The sequence below is a fragment of the Protopterus annectens genome, chromosome 15.part0 (assembly GCF_019279795.1).
Source record: "Protopterus annectens isolate FY-2018-M chromosome 15.part0, PAN1.0, whole genome shotgun sequence".
NCBI classification, from domain to species: domain Eukaryota; kingdom Metazoa; phylum Chordata; order Ceratodontiformes; family Protopteridae; genus Protopterus; species Protopterus annectens.
Genome location: NC_056749.1, coordinates 605,553,827 through 605,573,794, shown reverse-complemented (window position 1 = coordinate 605,573,794; position 19,968 = coordinate 605,553,827). Strand labels below are relative to the sequence as shown.

The 19,968-nt window shown below is 40.1% G+C and overlaps 1 protein-coding gene across 2 annotated transcripts in view; it reads left to right on the top strand.

The window, feature by feature from the left end:
- Positions 1-13,927, top strand: part of LOC122789949 (P2Y purinoceptor 4-like) — a 965,681-nt gene extending 951,754 nt beyond the window's left edge. For both annotated transcript variants that reach the window (XM_044057445.1, XM_044057446.1), the window contains exon 2: positions 12,408-13,927. In XM_044057445.1, coding sequence (XP_043913380.1) covers positions 12,408-13,492 — 1,085 coding nt within the window. In that variant the 3' untranslated portion in view covers positions 13,493-13,927. The remainder of the gene's footprint in view (positions 1-12,407) is intronic.
- Positions 13,928-19,968: the final 6,041 nt, after the last annotated feature.

Here is a 19,968-nt window from a genome sequence, read left to right as displayed (position 1 = left end):
GTAAACAATGCCCCATGGTCTACAATTACATTTATTTTTTATACTAATATTCCCAAAGCCTTGAACCTCATTTCAGTTGCCTTCCAAAATATAATGACATTTACTACAGCTTCCATATTTCATAGAGCCAGTCCATTCATCATTATTCTTGTACTACCCATAGCTTTGTAAATAATTTCCAAAAAGAAATAGACCAAGGAGCGATGACACAGTAGATAAAGTCAAACATTTTATTATAAGAACATAAGCACTTTCACATAGAACCACTACGCTTCTTTAGACATAAAACAATACTGCTACACTATTTTTATACTCAAAAGTAACAAATCACAAGTTAAAACAAATTAGCATTCCATTAATCAATTAACTACCACAGATACTATATACAATGCCTAAAACCTTACTATAATGCAACTTCCCTCTAACTTCTTATAAATCATGAAAAAAACCACTGTAACATTAAAATCTGTCATCACTTCTTATATACATCTTACCTGTTGCTTTCTGCCCCATTTACCAATCTAGCAGCTTTATGATTATGTCCATTCATACAAAAGGAAATTACAGCTCTATACTACATCATTAACTGGTTATAGGGACCTGGACAGTAGCAACATTGCTAAATACTAAATGATTCTAAAATTAATATAAAGCCATTATTTATAGAGCTCCTTTAGAAATGGCACATGATTAAATTAAAAATATGTCATAATAAACCAAAACAGTCAAAATACTTATACACACAAATTGAAAGTAAGAACGCAACCCTGGAGAGAGAATATTAAATATGGGGGGTACAGCCCCCCACAATGGGGGGTGTGGGGGGTGTAGCCCCCCACATAATTTTAATATATTCACTATTACAAGAAGGTATATCCATTAGAAATGCATTGATATTTATATATCTTTAGTAAAAACTATTGGCATAATGGGGGGGGATACACCCCCCACACTCCCCAATGTGGGGGGATGTGCCCCCATACCCCCCCCCTTTTTTAATATTCTCACTCCAGGGTTGCACTGCAGTGGGGCAATGGCTATATTCCATTTTCGACCAAATAAACTTCGACCAAGTGAGCTTTCAGTCAAGTGAGCTTTCAGTGAAGTGAAATGCCTGGAATAATTTTCGACTAAGTGTAATTCGACCAAATGTATGGAATCCGAAAATGATACATATATTCATGTTATGGATGTCAATCAAAAACATACACAAATATATATACAGGACATCTCTGAAAGCATTATGAAGTTCCCTAAATGTTATAAGAAACATACATATAAGAAAAATACCATGTCTGAACAAAGTAAACTAATCCCGATCTAGAAAACTGGAGCACCCATCATAGTCAGTGAAGCAGCTTTCTGTCCTTTAAAATCGGTTTCAGAGAAGCCGCTTCATTTAACCCATAAAATTTGTCAGCTTGTAAGGTAATGATCCACCTCTGCTCAGCCTTCTTTGTTAGTCCATGACTTGATGGAAAGAACCTTGAATATAAGATAACTTCCTCAAATCATGCTATTGATGCATGTATCTTTCATAAATATGCATGGCATATCTTACACTTGGCATGAAATACCTCAGCTCTCAAAAAAAGTGACACTAACTCTGTCATTCGTTTTGTATGTATCAACATAAATAACCATCCTGGTGGTGTAGAGGGAAAAAGCCGTGACTACATCCCAGGCAACCCAAGTTTGATTAGGAGAGATGGTTACTACCATCCTGGAAAGGCTGGGTGGGCCGATGGGCATTTACTGTGATGATCTCTTATAAAGGCTGGGGATTGCATATTGGTAGACATGCCTAAAGAAGGGTATAGGGTGCAGATATGTCTGTTCTGCTTTGGAGGTAGGGCATTATGCCACAAGATTCCATTGCACACCCATCCCTGAGGCATACCATTGGGTCCGCCATTAAGGGGGGAACAGGTCATAAAGCAAAATGATTCACGCCTGGACAGATGCTCAGATGTACTTAGCCCCTGAATGCCTAGCTTAATGATCAGCACCAGCATTAAGTCCAGGAAGGGCAAGGAATACAGCTGGTAGACCCCGGCATGGACAGGAACTGGTGGAGATAGAAAAAAATGTATTAACTGAAATGAACTTATATGATACTTTTTCTTAATTAACTTATTAAAAATAATAATTAATGCAAGTAATGTAGTGCACAGGCTCAAACAAGGAAGCCTGCAACCTGCATTTCAAAGAAACATATTGGTAAAGAGAGTAGTTTGCTTGTGACTGTTTAGTATGGCTCTGGTAAGTACATTACAGTGTGTGTGTGTGTGTGTGTGTGTGTGTGTGTGTGTGTGTGTGTGTGTGTGTGTGTGTGTGTGTGTGTGTGTGTGTGTGTGTGTGTGCTCACATGAGCACAGGGGACATAGTTCTCAACTATCTTTGATTTTCTCTCATATTTGTGGTCTGTTCTTTTTAAAATAGGGGACTTTCTGAGAAAGTGTTGTAGATTGCAATGACTAAATAGTGACCAACATATGAATTTCAGATTTCATATTCTTTTTGAGTAACAACTTTCTAAATATATGAGTAATATTTAAAGTCTGTTCCTGATTTTGGTTATTTACCTCTGTTTCTTGGACTGAGAGGTTAAGAAGGCCTGCAGGTACAATGAGTTGCACCATATGGCTCTTAAAGAAGTGAGAAGAACGATAGTTCTATGTCGAAATTTATCTTTTTGTTCATTCATTTGTTCAAAAGCAAACACGTGAGATGTATACAGACATATATTGGGGCTGCTGTGTGTGTGTGTGTGTGTGTGTGTGTGTGTGTGTGTGTGTGTGTGTGTGTGTGTGTGTGTGTGTGTGTGTTTGTGTGTGTGTGTGTGTGTGTGTGTGTGTGTGTGTGTGTGTGTGTGTGTGTGTGTGTGTGTGTGTATGTATATATATTTGTGTGTGTTCATTGGGTACAATCCTTGGTTTCTTGTTTTGCTAATTGCTGACAGCACTGACTGTTGACTGTGTGTTCATTATTTGATTGCAAATTCACTGGACTGGATGAATTCTATGAATTTATTGAGTGGCTTCCTGTACTGCAGGGTTTGATTCCTTCAGACGTAGTTTGTCTATTTTGTGACTCTGACCATGTCACTTAGCAGACACTGCACCTAGACTGCCCCTGAAATACAAAGCTCGCACCCAGTTGGCTGTTAGCAAATGTGATACATATAGTCATTTGAATTCCTGCATCTTTCACAAAGACACTAATTAATGCTTCAATATATGCTATTTGATTATGAATCCCAGCACTTTGTAGGAAGTGTATCCTTCTAGCATGTATGTTGGACTCTCTGGCTAAGTTCCTTTAAGAGCCATATGGTTCAACCCATTGTACCTGCAGGCCTTCTTAACCTCTGTGTGTGTGTGTGTGTGTGTGTGTGTGTGTGTGTGTGTGTGTGTGTGTGTGTGTGTGTGTGTGTGTGTGTGTGTGTGTGTGTGTGTGTGTATGTGTGTGTGTAGCTTGGCTGGGTACTTTTTGCAGTATATGTGTATGTGATTTGCTAGGCTGTATGGTGATGATGATCATCTACTCAGTATTAGGTATCATTAATGCAACAAGCTGAACTGCCTTCCTACCCCCAAGACGGGTGAGCTGGCAATGGCCACTTAACCCCATTCTAATCAGTAGGCTCTTTCATTGCACATACCAGATGTAACGATATCAGGTAGTGCCAGCTGGAGTTTTGTAAAGAATTTTATGTCATTTGTATAGCAAACTAATTGGTACAGATGCTTGTGTTAAAAATATAGTTGTACAGTTTCTTGTGTTAAAAATGTATCAGCAGTGGGTCCTGCTGGGCAGAAAAGAAGTATACATTTATATCAGATGGTACTGTTGCAAGTGAGAAAATGTATATATGTTAACAGAGGATGCTGGAAAGGAAGGGGTTAAGTTCAACTCGGCTTACCTTAAGAAAAACAGCCAGAAATTAAATTACTTGGCTTAGGCTATAAAGATTTTATCTCACAGACCTGAATTCAGCCAGAAGGGCAATGTCTGGGAAAGCCCTGGGCTCTTATTTATTTAATATTTATTGATTTTGTTTATTACATTTGTTTATCGGGTAATGTCTGGCTGGGACAGAAGCCCATTTTCAGTGGAGACCCAGGGAGGAAAGCTCCAGATAAACTGTTTAATGCTAGAGAAACTAATAATACTAACAATATTGACAAAATAATTATGTTTGAGACATACTAACAGTATAATTATAATGGCAATATTAATTTCTGTCAAAGACAAATACAGCTTCAAGTAACAGTGTGGGTGGACATATAGATATATTACATACAGGATGATAACAGGGTCTATATTAGAAGACCAAAGACGCATTCTTTCGAATGCGTCTTGGTCGAACTGAAAAGGCTGAAAACGCAAAATATCGAAGTGGCTGTTAAGCGAATTCTTTCCCTGGGAAAGAATTTGCTTGGCCGCTTCGGTACTTGGCTGTTTTCAGCACTGTAGTGCAGTTTCAGATTTGGTATATTTAAGTAGGGGGGGTGTGGGGGGGGTGAAGCCCCCCACTTAATGTACTGTTTGAAATTTATTTTTATTTATTTATTTTTTGTTGGAACAGCAATTTTTTTTTTCCCTTGGGGAAAAAAAATCACTGTTTTGACACTTCGACATTGTAAGCTTTCGCTTACATAGGGTTGATCAATCACCATTCGCTTTTTTAAGCATTCAGGGATTTAATATAGATGCCGATAACACTGGCAGAAATGGTTATAATATAAGATCAGTATGATTGTATAGGACCTATGTCCAATCTAGCTGCTGAAAGAAAACTGTAAGAAATTAGCCTGGTGTCAAGAGCACTAGCCATGGGAGTAAGATGCAGAGATTAGAAGGAGCAGAACTAGGAGATATAGTCAGGGAGTGGGTAGACTTAGCCAGAAGTATGGCAGGAGCAAAGCCAATGATTAGCTAGATGTACTTTTAGGAGTTCCGTAAGAGTAGAGGGAGGTACCATGAGAGTTGTGTGGTTGGGTAACCTTTAGTATTAGTTTGCTTGAAGATCTAAGTGATCTGAAATTTATATTAGATTGGATTAGGTTAGAAAGTGCAGGGCAATCACTAAATAGGTGAATTATTGTGTGGGCTGTTGTCAGTTGATTGAGTGATAAGAGGATAGGAAGTTCTAGCAAGTTGAGCTAGGAGAGCATTGAGCAGTGGTGGGTTCTGTATGGGTAACCTGTAGCAAACCTGACAATTTTGTTGTAGCAGTATTCTAGATTATTTAGGTCAGTTTTTCACAGGTTAATAAATATTTGGGATCCGTAAAAGAGGGTGGAAAGCAGTTGTGAATGAGCCGTGGCTAGTCTGGCACTTTCTGTAAGGTATGAGCCTTCTGTAAGGCTCTGTACATGGTGCCAAGTTTGGTGTGGACTTTTTTGATAGTGAAGGAAATGTGTATCAAATATTAGGTTATCATCTATTGTGACACCTAGATGTTTGGTTTGGCTTGTGGGTTCTATCTTGGTTCCATTTCAGGAGAGTATTGTTAGAGGGGACTGGCATGATTTCAGTTTGTTATTTCTGAAGACTATTGTCTTAGTTTCGTTTGGGTTTAGTATGAATTGATGTTTATTGAGGTATTTTTCTATATCCTGAAAAGAAGTTTGTATTTTTATTTGGAGTTCCTGAGGTTTGGGGGCTGAACAGATAATTGTGGAATCATCAGCATACTGGACAATGGAGGCTAGTTGAGTTGCAGAGCTGAGGTTATTTGTAAATATTGTAAAGAGGAGAGGGCCTAGTATCGAACCCTGGGATACTCCAACAGAAATGGGCAGTAGGGGGAAAAGCTGTTTTCCCATTTGGTGACTCGCTGTCGGTTGGAAAGATAGCTATGGAACCAGGACATGTATGATGAACTGAGGTCATAGGATGAAAGTTTGTTGAGAAGGATTTGGTGGGAAACAGTATCAAAGGCTTTTGATATAGCAAGGAAATGAGACAAGTTGGCCATCATTTATGAGATGTTGGATGGTGTTAGTAAACAACAATAGGGCAGTGCTAGTGCTATGTTGTGGTCTAAAGTCATGTTGAGCGGTAGAAAGGAGTTTGTGATTGAGGAAGTGGTTAAGGAGTTGGTTGTGAATGATTTTAGCAAGAGTGGAGAGGATGGCTATGGCATGGTGTAAGTTAGTTCTTTAGAAGGTCCATGTTTGTGGAGGGGAATGATGTGAGATATTTTCCAGAGACAGGGGGCATATTGTTCTGCAATGGAATGGTTGATCATGACAGATATGGGGGTAGGCATTTGAGGGGGTGGCAATTTTTAGAAATTCATTGGGTAGTTGGTCTGCTGCTAGACAGCAGTAGTTTAGCTTAAAAATGAGTGTTTTTATTTAGCTAGTGTGAATGGGAGTAAATGTAAAGGGGATGGGGGGATCTGAAGAGAGACTGGGAATAGGAAGAGTTTGATCTGGCTGGCTACCCAGCAGTGAGGTGACAGTATTAATAAAGTGAGAGTTGAATTATGTTGAAATAGGGTCAGTTAAATTAGAGGTGACTGAAGGAGGGGTTGGGATATAACCTGGGAGGAGAGACTGTTCATTTTTTGTCAGAATTTTGGGGGATTGTGTAGGTGTTTCTGTTGACATGTTTGGAAGTTCATAGGTTCATAGGTGTATACTAAGCTAATGGCCCTAGATCCTTTACAAGTCTAGCCCTTAGGATAACCCTGGCATTGTAACACCTGACCTTAGTTCCCAGTGCCTCTGTCGAGTAGATCCACATGAGTGATCCCTGTAGTGATTTTTCCATTTCCCATCCAGGCATCAAGATTTCTCTTAATTTTGTTTGTCTGATTTTATTTGTTTCTTAGCTAGATTTTGGAGTTGTTGATATGTGATGAGGTTTGATTTATCTTTGGTGGTGTGATAAGCTAACCAAGCTCTATCTCTATGTTTAAGTAGTAATTTGGTGTCTTTGGTTAGCCAGGGTAGGTGCTTAGGTTTTGGTCTTATTTTTCTAGTGGGTGCAAGATTGTTTAGTATTTTGAGAAAGATATTGTTGAAGTAGTGAACAGCCAGATCTAAAGTAAGTTTTCTAAGTGATGGTCAGTTGCTTTGTTGAAGTAGTAGGTTAAAAGTGGAGGGAGAGAAGTTATTCTTGCTATGGATGGATTTATACATTATATTGGTTTGGTTGTGCACTCATTTTCTGTACAGGAGGGTTGGAGAGTGGATGCTGAAGGATTCTGGAAGGAAGAAAGCTAGGTAACCTAGGTTGGGTTTGTTAGTCAATATCCAATCTAATGTTGACTGTCTTTTGGAGTGTTTGTCTATCCGAGTTGGACAGGATACGGTTTGGGCAAACTTGAAAAGGTTTAGGAAGTGGGAGGGGCTGGTGGATGAGTAGGAGTGCCAATCCAAGTTGAAGTCACCTAGGATTATAGTTTCTTGGTTAAAATTAGACGATTTCCAAGAAAGTAGATTTTCAGTGATGGGTAGGTTATTGCCAGGGGGAAGATAGGCGGTTATGAAAATTATAGTTTTGTTTGGGTTTATTTCAAGGCATGATGTTAGGATTTCAGTGTTAGCTAGGTTGGGAGCGGCACAGTTTAGCTGTTTAATTTTGAGAGTGTCTTTAAATATGATGGTGACACCACCACCTATTTTGTTCAATCCATCTAGTCTTATGATGTTATAGCCAGTAGTAATTACATCTTTGTCTTTAATGTGGGGTTTTAACCAAGTTTCAGTTATTGCAGCAATGTCAGGTGAGTAGGTGTTTAGGGTACCATTCAGTTCAGTAATTTTACTTAAGATGCTGTGGAGATTGAAATTGATAAAGACCAGGTCAGTGTTACAGGTTTTTGGAAAGGGGGGGAGATGGTGGTGAGTAGTAGGCTGTCTGGGTTTTATTGGAGTGCTAGGTGGGAGAGCCAATGAGCAGGGTGGGAAGTTAGTCTGTGGTCCTGGGTTGGGGTGGATGTCAGCCTGCAGTTTAATTTGTGCTATACAGTGTAGTAGACATTGTCTGACCTTGCAAGTCAGTTTCAGATATCTAACAGCTGAGGGATTAGAACAGTGAGTGTGTATGTGTTTGAAAGGTAAGAGGAGAGAGGTTGGTGTGTTGTAGAGATGTGGGCTGATGTTATCATAGGTGTGGGAGTGTTGGTAGAGGGAGGACTGTGGGAGAGTAGGCAAGTGGGGGTGATTGTGCTTGAGTGGAGGGAGGTGGAGTTATGCTTGAGGTAGAGAAAATAGAGTAATAGAGCACTGATTAAGACAGACTAGAACTGAGGCATAGTGGGAGGGTGGAGTGGAGTGGGAGAGGTGGAAGAGATAGGGGTGGTGTTTGTGGAAGATTTGTGTGAATTGGCTGAGGTGAGGAGGGGTGGGGCTTGGTTAGGTATAAATCTAAGGAAAGTGGGGGTGGGTGTGAATGGGGGTAGAGTAGGGTAGAAGAGTGACCCTGATCGAAGCAAGGGCAAATGAAATGGGTTGAAACCAGAAACAACAGCTTGCCCAAGATTATGCTACAGAAGTAATATGTGAACTTCTGCCCTGGTTTGTAAGTAATTTAACTGTATTGTACCAAAAGTAGTTCAGTGGAGAGTAGGCTTCACCACTATCAAAATGGCTTAAATTACATGAAATTAAGGGTATTAGATGTAGGTTGGAATAGAAGCAGATAAGATAAAGCTACAGTGTTATAACAGTAGGGGCTGAAAGGGGATGTATGGTACAAATAAATGTTAATACAGGCAGGCCTGGGGAGGGTGTTTGAGCCAACCATGAGGTGTGTGCATGCCACTAACATATAGCTTTACAGTCCAGATTTCAGCAATGAAAGCAAAAATTATAAGCAGACATTACACTCTGAATGCTCAGTTAGATGGCCACAAGCTAATTGTAGTTGCATTTGGGTCCATGAGGGCATAGAAGGTGGATCAGCAATGGCAGAAAAATACCGGACTGTTTGCTGTGGAAGAAAATAAATACAGATATAATGGAGCAATACAATGGGGGAACACAGTGTAGAAAATCAGCTTAATGTGAAAAACAAATTAGTCTTTTTAAGCACAGCAGATAGTTTTTTGTCCTTAATGGTGAACTAATTGCTACCCTGAGGTGCCAGAGAATGGCTGGTTAGTCTCTGCAGGAAGGATGATAGGGTTGGAATTGTTTTACAGTCTCCTGCATTGTAACACATCTGTGCTAGATCCTGGTTCATCTTCTAGTCAGGGGGGTAGTGTGGGAACCATGGAATCAGGTGACCAGATGTAATGTCAATTTATAGCCAGCAATGAAATCATTTTAGATATTACTGAGAGATGTAATAGTGTCACTGAGCACTCTGTCTTGGATCTGACAACAAAGACACTCATCCACTTCATCTTGCCTTGCTTTAGTAAGTAAGTGAACCAGGGAGTCAGTTAGGAAAATAGTGAGATTAGCTAACAACATTGTTTTTCTGTATCTGAGCCTTTCCATCTGGGTTATTTTTTGTATATTTCCTGTGAATTGAAACTTTGGTGTTTATTGTAAATAGATATTCCATATTTTCATGTTTTCTATTTTACTACTTATTATTAAATACATCTAAAGCTTTCATTGTAGCTGGTCTTTTATAAAATATTTTAACCTTTGAAAGTATTTGCATTTATTTGGGTGGCACTGTTACTTCATGCTCCTGAAAGTCTTGCAGATTGGTTAATACTATCATTTGTATAAGTATTAATTTCATTGAGAGTAATTGGGTACCCTGGTAACAGCCTTAAAGTAGCTGGCTGGTGGCAGTGAATCTACCTTATAGTCCGGGTGGAGGTGGCAGAGCTGTTAAATATGTGCCAGCCTTTCCCAGGTGTGTGTGTGTGTGTGTGTGTGTGTGTGTGTGTGTGTGTGTGTGTGTGTGTGTGTGTGTGTGTGTGTGTGTGTGTGTGTGTGTGTGTGTGTGTGTGTGTGTGTGTGTGTGAAAATCAAATCTCAAAGAGTGTGTGTGTCAGCTACTTGTAATAGGGCACAGAGCACTGGTTTCTGCAGAGAGAAAGGTGATGTTTTGCATGGGGCCTGGAGAAGAAATCTAGCCCCAGGTCTGGACTGTGCTCCCTGTGTTCTCTTAAGAGAAATTGTGCTGGTGCAGAGAACTACATCTAAAAATACTGTGTGCATCCATTTTTGTTCTAAGTGAATGCCCCCACCTGACTGTGGTGTTATCCTAAGTAACCAACTGACATTTAGGGACCAAGTGTCATATTGGCCATGGTAAAGTTATTTTTCTTTCAAGTGAATACTTTTCCTGCATCAAACATTTGATACCACAAGAGGCTCCACAGTCATCCTTGGCCTTTTCTCACCTCATCTACTGCAATGCCCTTTGTCTTGAGATTCCTAGCTCTGAGGTAGATTGGCTACAACTTGTGTGAAATTCCACAGCTAGCCGACTAGTACACTATGTTATCACCCATAGCCAGCCATAGGCATAGGCAAACTAGGCGGCCGCCTAGGGCACCACTGTAGCAGGGGTGCTTTTTCAGTATTTATTTGGTGCAGGTAGACCAGGAATGGGGCACCGGGTGGTGTGTGTGTGTGTGTGGGGGGGGGGGGGTGCTGTGGAGTCCTTTTGCCGTGGGCACCAGTTGACCTAAGACCGCTCCTGTTAACACCATATGTTGCCTATGTTGTTAAAATAGCACTGATTTCTAATTTTATTTTGTATCTTTTTCAGGGTCCTGATACTGGTTTTCATTGTCCCACCACATATTACCTCAGGGAGCTTATTATTTGGTAGTATCCACCTCAGAAGAAATGCTTCACCTCCCTGGGGCTAATGGTAGTTGGTAAAGATTGACACAGAGCTCAGTTATTAGCTATTTTGCTTATTAAGCTCCATGCCTCTGGAACTTACTGCCTTATAAGCTTTGCCAATATTCTATTTGAGCCTACTTCAAGAGGTCTCTTAAATCTTGTCTATTTTGTATTATTTTAAATGCCACTCTTTTGACCATCCTTCAGATTTATTTTAACTAACTTTACAAACTAAAACTTCTTGTATTAATAACTATTCATGTCTTGTTTTAATGTACTGCTTTTATCTCTTATTTTGTTCATTTTAATTTAATTGTTCAAATACTTTGGGAAAAGTCATTACAATAAGCTGAAGTTGAAGAAGGTCTTATATACATAGTCATACCCTTCGGGAAAAACAAGGTTACCCCTAGCTACCAAATAGGTGGCAACCCACTGAGCACAGAAGAAGTTATCAGGGACCTGGGGACCCAGGTTGATAGTAGTCTGTCATTCGACACCCATGTAGCTAAAGTAGTTAGGAAGACCTTCTACATTGCCCACCTTATCATGAAGGGATTCTCATCTAGATCAAGGGAGGTCATAGTCTCCCTATACTCATCACTCATCTGACCCGACACTTGCAGCAGCTGGAGAGGCCACAAAAGTTCCTCACCAAAAGGATAAAGGGTCTCAAAAATCTGTCCTATGCTGCCCGACTGAAAGAACTCCAGCTCTATTCAGTCGCTTACCGCTTGCTCAGAGGTGACCTTTGCCTAACATACAAGGCCATGTCAAACCCAGATTTGATGAATATGCTTCACCTCAAAATATCTAGATCCATCAGAGCCACAAGGGCGGGAGACTTAAACCTCGACACGGCTATTAATAGGACGTGCTGGAGGGATAGATTCATCACCCAAAGACTCCCTATGCTGTGGAACAAAATCCCGGTACATGTGAGGCAGAGCACCTCGCTGGCCTTGTTCAAGAGAAATCTTGACCAATGGATGGGAGATCGCAGATATACCCCAGGGATTACCTCAGTGTCACTGCTCGACAGAGGCACAGCAAAATAATGGGTATAGTTCCCCATACTAAAGGGGTGGCGTAAGCCACAAAACGATGGGCTAGGCTTGCAAATGCCCTCGGGCAGATAGCCTAGTATGAACCTATGAACCTATGAACCTATATTCCTGTTTGCACTTTTGTTGTTTCTTCACAAATGTATACCTTATATGTCTGCTTCATCTAGCGTATGTTTTGCTTTATTTATTTATTTATTTATTTTTATTGCTTACTCCTTTGTACTTTGCTCTGATGTTGTATCATGGCTGCAAGTATTTAGGAAAGGCCAGCCCACATACCCAACTAGAATGTTTTTAAATAGATATACAAAAAACCCATTATGCAGCGTTATAGATATAACTACCAAAAAGTCAAACTCAGAGTGACTTTTTGTTATAAGAAATATTACCAAGAGCCCTCTATTTAATTCCTGGGTACTTCAAAATAAATATATGCATTATGTACAGTAGAATATAATATACTTTGCAGAATGTTTTAAGATACTAATTGAATATGAAAGAAATTGAATACAAGGTATTTAAAGCAATCATGTATACTGATTTTTAATTTCCTTTTTTGTAGGTATGTTTGTTCATCAGTGGTCTCTCAGCTCTTCTGACATCTTTTCAACTCCTTTGCCTTCTTCACTTGGGTACCTAGAAAGTAGAACTACAGACAATGCTTCCGAGCCTGAAAACTGTGTCTTTAATGAGGGATTTAAATATGTGCTTCTTCCAGTCACCTACAGTATCGTCTTTGTCGTGGGCTTGATATTAAACACTATTTCCTTGTGGATGTTCACCTGCCAGATGCGCCCATGGAACCCCAGCACCATTTATATGTTTAACCTTACAGTTTCCGATACTCTGTATTTGTTTTCCCTGCCACTGCTAGCATACTACTATTCAAAGGAAAATTATTGGCCCTTTGGAGTGGGCCTTTGCAAGATTGTCCGCTTCTTATTTTATACTAACCTTTATGGCAGCATCCTCTTTCTCACTTGTATTAGCATGCACCGCTATGTAGGTATATGTCACCCTATATGGGCCTTGAAGTGGGTCAATGTAAAATATGCCAGCATTATCTGTGCCTGTGTGTGGGTTGTTGTGATTATCTGTATTATTCCTAACCTTTTCTTTGTAACAGTCAGGGAAAGTGGTAACACCACTCTGTGTTATGACACTACCACACCAGATAAGTTTGAACAATATGTTTACTACAGTTCTGTAATCATGATTTTGCTTTTTGCTATCCCAATTGTTGTAATCATAGTTTGTTACTGTTTGATGGCCAAGGAATTAAGTAAGCCTTTTGCTTCCAGTTCCATTAGCAATGAATCAATATCCATGGTGAAAAAGAAATCTTTAAAAATGGTTATCATAGTTTTAGTGGTGATAATTATTTGCTTTGTTCCTTTCCACATCACACGGACCTTGTATTACACATTCCGGTTGTATAACTATAATTGTCATAAGCTGAACACTGTGAACTTGGCCTACAAGCTCACCAGACCCTTAGCGAGTAGCAACAGTTGCCTTGATCCCATTTTGTACTTCTTTGCAGGTGACAACTACAGGAACAAGCTGCTTCAAGCTCTTGCAAAGGTTTGTCCTTCAGAAAGGCTCCCCTTAATTTGGTGGATCAATCGATCTGAAGAGAGGAAGTAACAACATGCGAATGATGGCTCATGAAATAGGCTAAAATGATGTTGCCTATCCATGAATTCTATAAAGCAGCATTTCTTGCAGAAGGAAAAGCAATGGTCTTCATGTGTAGCAAAGTGTCAGAGGCCTTAAAATGCATTTGCAATGTCAAGTTTGCATTAAAATGGTTGACTTTGATGTAACATAAAATTTAAAGTATACATGATTTTAATTTCTGGAAGAAAGTGTGATGGGGATTATGATCTATGTGAAGATGTAAGGCTATGAGCTGCTGAATGTTACATGTTATATAGCAAACATTGATTTTCATCATTTGGATTCCACAAGCTTTCTAAATGTTCACAAATTCTTTTGCAGTGGGTGAGCTTCACCTTCTAAAAACTGAGGTGCAATGGCAATTTATTCATCATTAAATAAAGACTAAAATGGTAAATAGAACACGTACTTACTTACCTTCAAAATGCCGGTATTCTCAGTTTTAATCAGAACACTTTTCCATGAGAGTCAATTTTCAGTCAGTTTTACGAGTTCTGGTGGTAAACAGTTATTATAGCCGAGTACTGATTCACCATTTTAACAGTTACCTGTCATTATAGCTGTCAGTCTTTCTGATTTTAATGTATGTATATCGATATTGTACAAATGAGAAGTATTAGACTCCCCAAAAAAAAAAAAGTCTGTGCCACTTCTGTAGTACAGATACTGACACCCTGCAGTTTTTTTAACATGTTCACAGACATGGTAACAAATATAGCTTCACGGTTGATAATGCATTTGATAACTGATTCCAAGGTGTGGCGAACTATTAAGGGTGAACATGCTCTGACCTAGAGTTTCTAATTCATTCCTAAAATGATTTAATGTGGAACAGTCTGGATAACCATGCTTTTTTTTGTGTGGAGGAGTCCACAGGATTGACACAATTACACCTCCCCCCCAGGTACCCAACTGACCAATTCATTCCTCCATCTGTGCAAGAGCTCTTTGTCATATTTATTCCCCAGCAGAGGTGGGAGATAGGTGTCTTGGAAATGTTGTAGACTGCATTACCCCCCAGCTGACAGCTTGCATGGCCCACTGTAGTTGCTCTCAGTAGTTCCAGGCACACTGCAGCATGTGCACAACCTCTTGGGTAAGCAGCACATCAATGTGCAACAAGGGAGAAATGGGATCCTTCATGCAGGTGATAGACCTACATGCCACCAATTCATTTAGCCACATCAGACACAAGTCGCTCACTTTCTTTGTTTCAGAATTCTGGACAAAGCCAAAAAAATGGCTGGGGAGCAAAGGGTCAAGATCAGGGGCAGATGTCATATATTTATTTTATAAACTTATAGTGTTGTTAAAATAACAGGTTTTGCAATAGCATGCATTTCCTGAAGGATGTAAGATCTGAATCTCAAAACGTATGCCATTATATAGTGACTGCAGTTGCTAATGATTTGTCAGAAAAACATATATTTTAAGAGGAAGAAGACAAAAATACGAGGCACAAATCTGTTCATTCTGACAAAAATCTGAATTAAAAAAATTAAAACTACTGAACTACATTCCTGGATTATCTATCTCAAGCCTGCCATTCTCAATGCAATTGAAACTTGGTTTCAACCCAGCATAAAGGACTCCAAAATTATACCCCACCTATAATATCATCTGTAATGTCTATATAGAGAGTAAAGGTGGTAACATTGCTTTAATATTTTCCAACAACTACCATATGTCCCCCTACAACAGACTGGTACTAAAATGCAAGCAGAAGAGCTTCTTGTTACTTTCCTGAAAATAAACAAATATAAACAAATTATATATTACTGTCCTCTACATCCCTCCTGGTGATAATACAGCTACACTGGAAGATGTCCTGCATTGCATATCCATAACAATTCCACAATAATTGGTTGGACAGAACCTCTAACTCCCCTTCATCTAGAATGAACTTATACAGTCTCAAACTAATAGCCCCGCACAATAAATGAAGACATTAAATTACTTATTAGACTGTGTCCTAGTATCAAACCCTAGCAAATTCACTGCCTCTATGTCTATGTCAAATAAACGAACACTTGAAATGTTGAACGTCATATGGTCGAGACCATATGATTGACATTTCAAGAGTTTGAAAGTTGACTTTAACACCGTACAGTGCAGAATGGGAGAATTTCCCTTTTCTGCACTGAAGAGCGGTCTCGGAGTTGATATGTTTAAGTAAGGGGGGGTGTGTGGGTGCAGGGGGCTTGCCCCCTGCTCATACCGTTAAGCTATGTTTTTCTTTTATTCTTTTTTTTAATTATATATTTGAACTTTCAAATATCGACATATGTTAGCGAACATATGGTATTCGACATTTTGAAAGTTCGAGTATATAACATAGACCCCATTACCAAAGATACAAAGACAGAATTTGTCAATGACCACCTCTCAATCAATACAACCAAACACCTCACACATCCACTTCAGTGGCATGCTGATAAAACAGCACACAACCTGTTCACATTTAACCCAGAAATATTCATTACTACTCTGTCATCTATTAACTGGTATATCCTAAAAATCCTCCTCTTAGATGATGCTGTAAATGAAATCAGTATATCCTAATTAACCTTGCATTTCCTAGAAGGAAGAGACTAAAAACAAGTAATGTCATTTGGCTATACACAAAAAGTAGGATGCTAATGTAGGATAGAGAAAAAGCAGGGAAAGAATGGCAAAGATATAAAATGCCACAATATCTTGAAAACTTCAGAATGATCTGCAATTGTACTAAAAAGCAAATAAATGAAGACAAAAGGTATACTATAAAGTTTCAGGTGTTAGTAGACACAGTCCTATAAATTTCTGGTCAGCCATTAAAGAAATCTTATATCCTGACCAAAAATTCAACTCTAACCCCTCTCCCAATAATTCTAAACTGCAATAGAATTCAACTCTTATTTCTTAGATAGTACAGCATCCCTAACCAAGGATTCCCCAACATCTTATCCTAATCCTGCCCAATAGCCACATTTATTTATTTATTTGTTTATTTAACATTTGTTTACCGGGAAAGTCCGACTTGGAACAAAGCCAATTTTCAGCAGAGGCCCAGAGAGAAACACTCCAGATGCATGTCTTTGTAACATGGGAGGAAACTGGACCACCCAGAGGAAACCCACATGAATGCAGGGAGGCATGCAAACTCTGCACAGAAGGCACCCCGGCTGAGAATTGAACTGGAGAACCTCTTGCTGTGAGGTGACAATGCTACTGCTGCACCACTGCATCACCGTCACTACATCCACCTTCACTTTCAAACCTGTGCCTACATCCTGTATAAAACTACACACAAGCAAACTCAAACCATGCTCTACCCTACCAAGTGAGTACCTTAAAATAGCAGTGATAAAATTGCCAATCCTGTCTCAATCCTTATAAATAGGTCAGCCCAGGAATCCTACATTCCCTCTGTCTGGAAAAAAAATCACACATTATCCATCTACATATAGAAAGAATACATATAAGAAATTCAACAGATGTTACAAACTTTAGACCTATAGCAATCTTATCTCCTCGATCCAAAATACTTGAAAAATGTATTCAAAAATAATTGCTAAACTATCTGCTACAGGAAGAACTATTTCCCACACAAAACAAGGCTTGCACTCCCCCTCCTGCATATATGAAATTGCATAAAAACACTCACCAAATACTAGGGATGCTTTACAGAGCCCAAAACTATATTTGCCACTACTTATCACATTCCCACACTTCTTTATTGTGCTCCCATCCTTACTAACCACCAGACATCATAAAAAACATGATGTTCTTCATGTTTCACTTGTGCAGTCATCACATTTGGGTTATCTGCCTGCAGGTAGCCCTCAGCCAGCCTGAATACCAGAGTCTTGGATTTCTGCGTTGGATGCTGTCTCTTCTTCCATGACATCAGGTTGTCAGGGGTATAAAACTTGCAGCCAATGCCATTACATCAGTCTTACTTGCTGTGCGGTGCCCGAAACAGAAACAGTTCACAAGTGCCAGTTGGCCAAATCCTGAAATTTTCGTTGTTGAGTTTCAGAACCAAAGTCTTCTAAAAAATATAAGTACCCCACTGGGAATCTTTTTTCTTGCTCCAACTGATGTCAGTAAAAGTTAACAATTGTCTTACCGGTCCAGCAAATTATTTTGGTACTCGGTATCCGTACTCCGAAATGGCTTCAGTAAGCCATCCGACAACTGATCTTCCGAAAAAACGTAAGGATAAAGACAAAGACAGACTGCATAGGTCCAAAACTGCTGACGACACTTCTGTTAAGCTAGTCGCCGGTCCACCGGTACTCAGTGATGCACTTTCACAGCCCCTGATACCCACTACTTCAGATTCACAGGCCTCTACTGAGACCCATTTGGAGTCCAGTATGCCACGAGATGATTCTTCGACTATGGAACCTGCGGATGTCTCTACCTTGGATGGGTCCAGAGCCACTGTGCAGGCACCGGCTTCTGAGGGTATATTCAGGCCTACAGACTTGCATTTTAATCCAATGCCATCTTTTTCATCCAGGCCTAAAACTCGCACCACGCCTAGAAAACCGAAGTCCAAACCACATGCTCAGGCCCATATGCCTAAAAACAAGTGCTTAGAATGGCTGAAGACCTTATTACCTTAATTAGGGGAAGCCAGCCTTCCCCCTCTAAGAGACCTAGAACTGATTTTCCTTCTGATTCTTCTGATCAGGAATCTGATATTTCTGTTTCTTCTGATTACCAGGATTTGCCCTTATCTACCTATGAGGATTCTGATGCAGAGGGTTCCATTCCCTCTGCTTCCTCTCCAGAAGATTTTTTTTTTTTTGGCAAAACCTTGTACACTCTTAGGGAGCATTTCCGCTGGGAAAGCCAGGACTACTCTGACTCCAAAAAGAGGCTTAGGGAATTCTTACTCCTTCCTCAACACAGGCCTTTAGCTATTCCTCCTGTTCTGGACATTGTAGATGATGCTTTCTTGGAATCTAGCCTTTCCCCAGACACTTTACCTCCAGCTCCCAGAAAACCTGACAGGTATTACAGAGTACCTGAGTCTCACAAGTTCGTTTTCAAGAATCCTACTGTGGATCCAGAGACTATTTCCCAAGGACCAATAGCATTAAGGCTACTGCTGCCAAAAATCCTACCCCTTCTGATAGAGATTCTAGAGCCTTGGACAGATGGGGTAAGAAGGTACACACTTCTGCTACTTTGACCATTAGGGCTTTAAATTGTCAGTTTCATATTTTAAAGTACCAGCAGTATATTATGGGACTAATTAAACAGAAAATTATGTTGATTCCTGACTGTGCTGAACACAAAGAATTACAGGATTTAATGCATTCTGCAGAATAAGTTGGTAAACATACTTTGCAATGTGGTTTTGACTCTTTAGAAGCATCTTGCAGGGCTGCTGTCACTGGGTCTGTACTTAGAAGGCATGCTTGGCTTAAGGAGCAAAACTTGCCAGATCATGTTAAAGCTAAATTACTGGATGCTCCATTAAACCAAGACCACCTGTTTGGCAACATAGCAATAGAAGTCCTGAAAAAGATGGAGGAAAAAACTAAATCTATGCAAACTGTTAAAGATTTCCTGTAAGCACAGCCTCCCAGATTTAGTAGGCATTGGCCGTCAAAGAATTGGTCCTTTCCAGTCTCTTTCAGGCCTTCTCAGTCCAAACCCAGGAACAGCAGACCATCTAGGTTACAGTCTCAGGCTATACACAGGCCTAAGCAGTGGGGGGCTCCCACTACCAAAGCAGTTAGTAGTAAGACACCCCCCTACGGAAAAATGTCGCAATGACTTAACCTTAACCCTTCCAAGCCCTGCTCAACTGCCTGCTCCCTTAGGAGGAAAGCTCGCCCTGCATGCAAAAAACTGGGAACTCATTACCCAGGACAAATGGGTTTTGAATATAGTTTCCCAGTTATACAGGTTCCACTTCCACACCCTAACAACCCCAAATAGTTGGCCAGACCTACCCCCAAATCAGTGGGCAGAGGCCCAACAGCAGGTTCTCTCTCTTCAAAGTATCAGGGTTATTCAACCTGTCCCAGCAGAAGAAAGAGGACAAGGTTTTTGTTCAAGACTTTTCCTGGTACCCAGAAAAGACAGCTCCTGGCATCCTTTGCTGGACCTCTCTATTCTAAACACCTTTGTGGTAATCCCAAAATTCAAAATGCTAACACTTCAACAGCTGCTTCCTATGATAGGCAAATATGCCTGGTTGGCAACCTTAGACTTAAAGGAAACTTACCTGCACATTCCAATAAGGGAATCTTGCAGGAAATACCTACGCTTCTGGGCAGACTCTGTGCACTATCAGATGTCCTTCAAGAATGCAACTGCAGTCATAACATATGGGTTGTCCTGCCTCAGGCAGCCCTCAGTCGGGCCGAATTCGAAAGTCTGGGTCCGGCGTCGGCTGGTGTCGCCTCCTCTCCGACGTCACCACGGCTGGAGTATAAAGG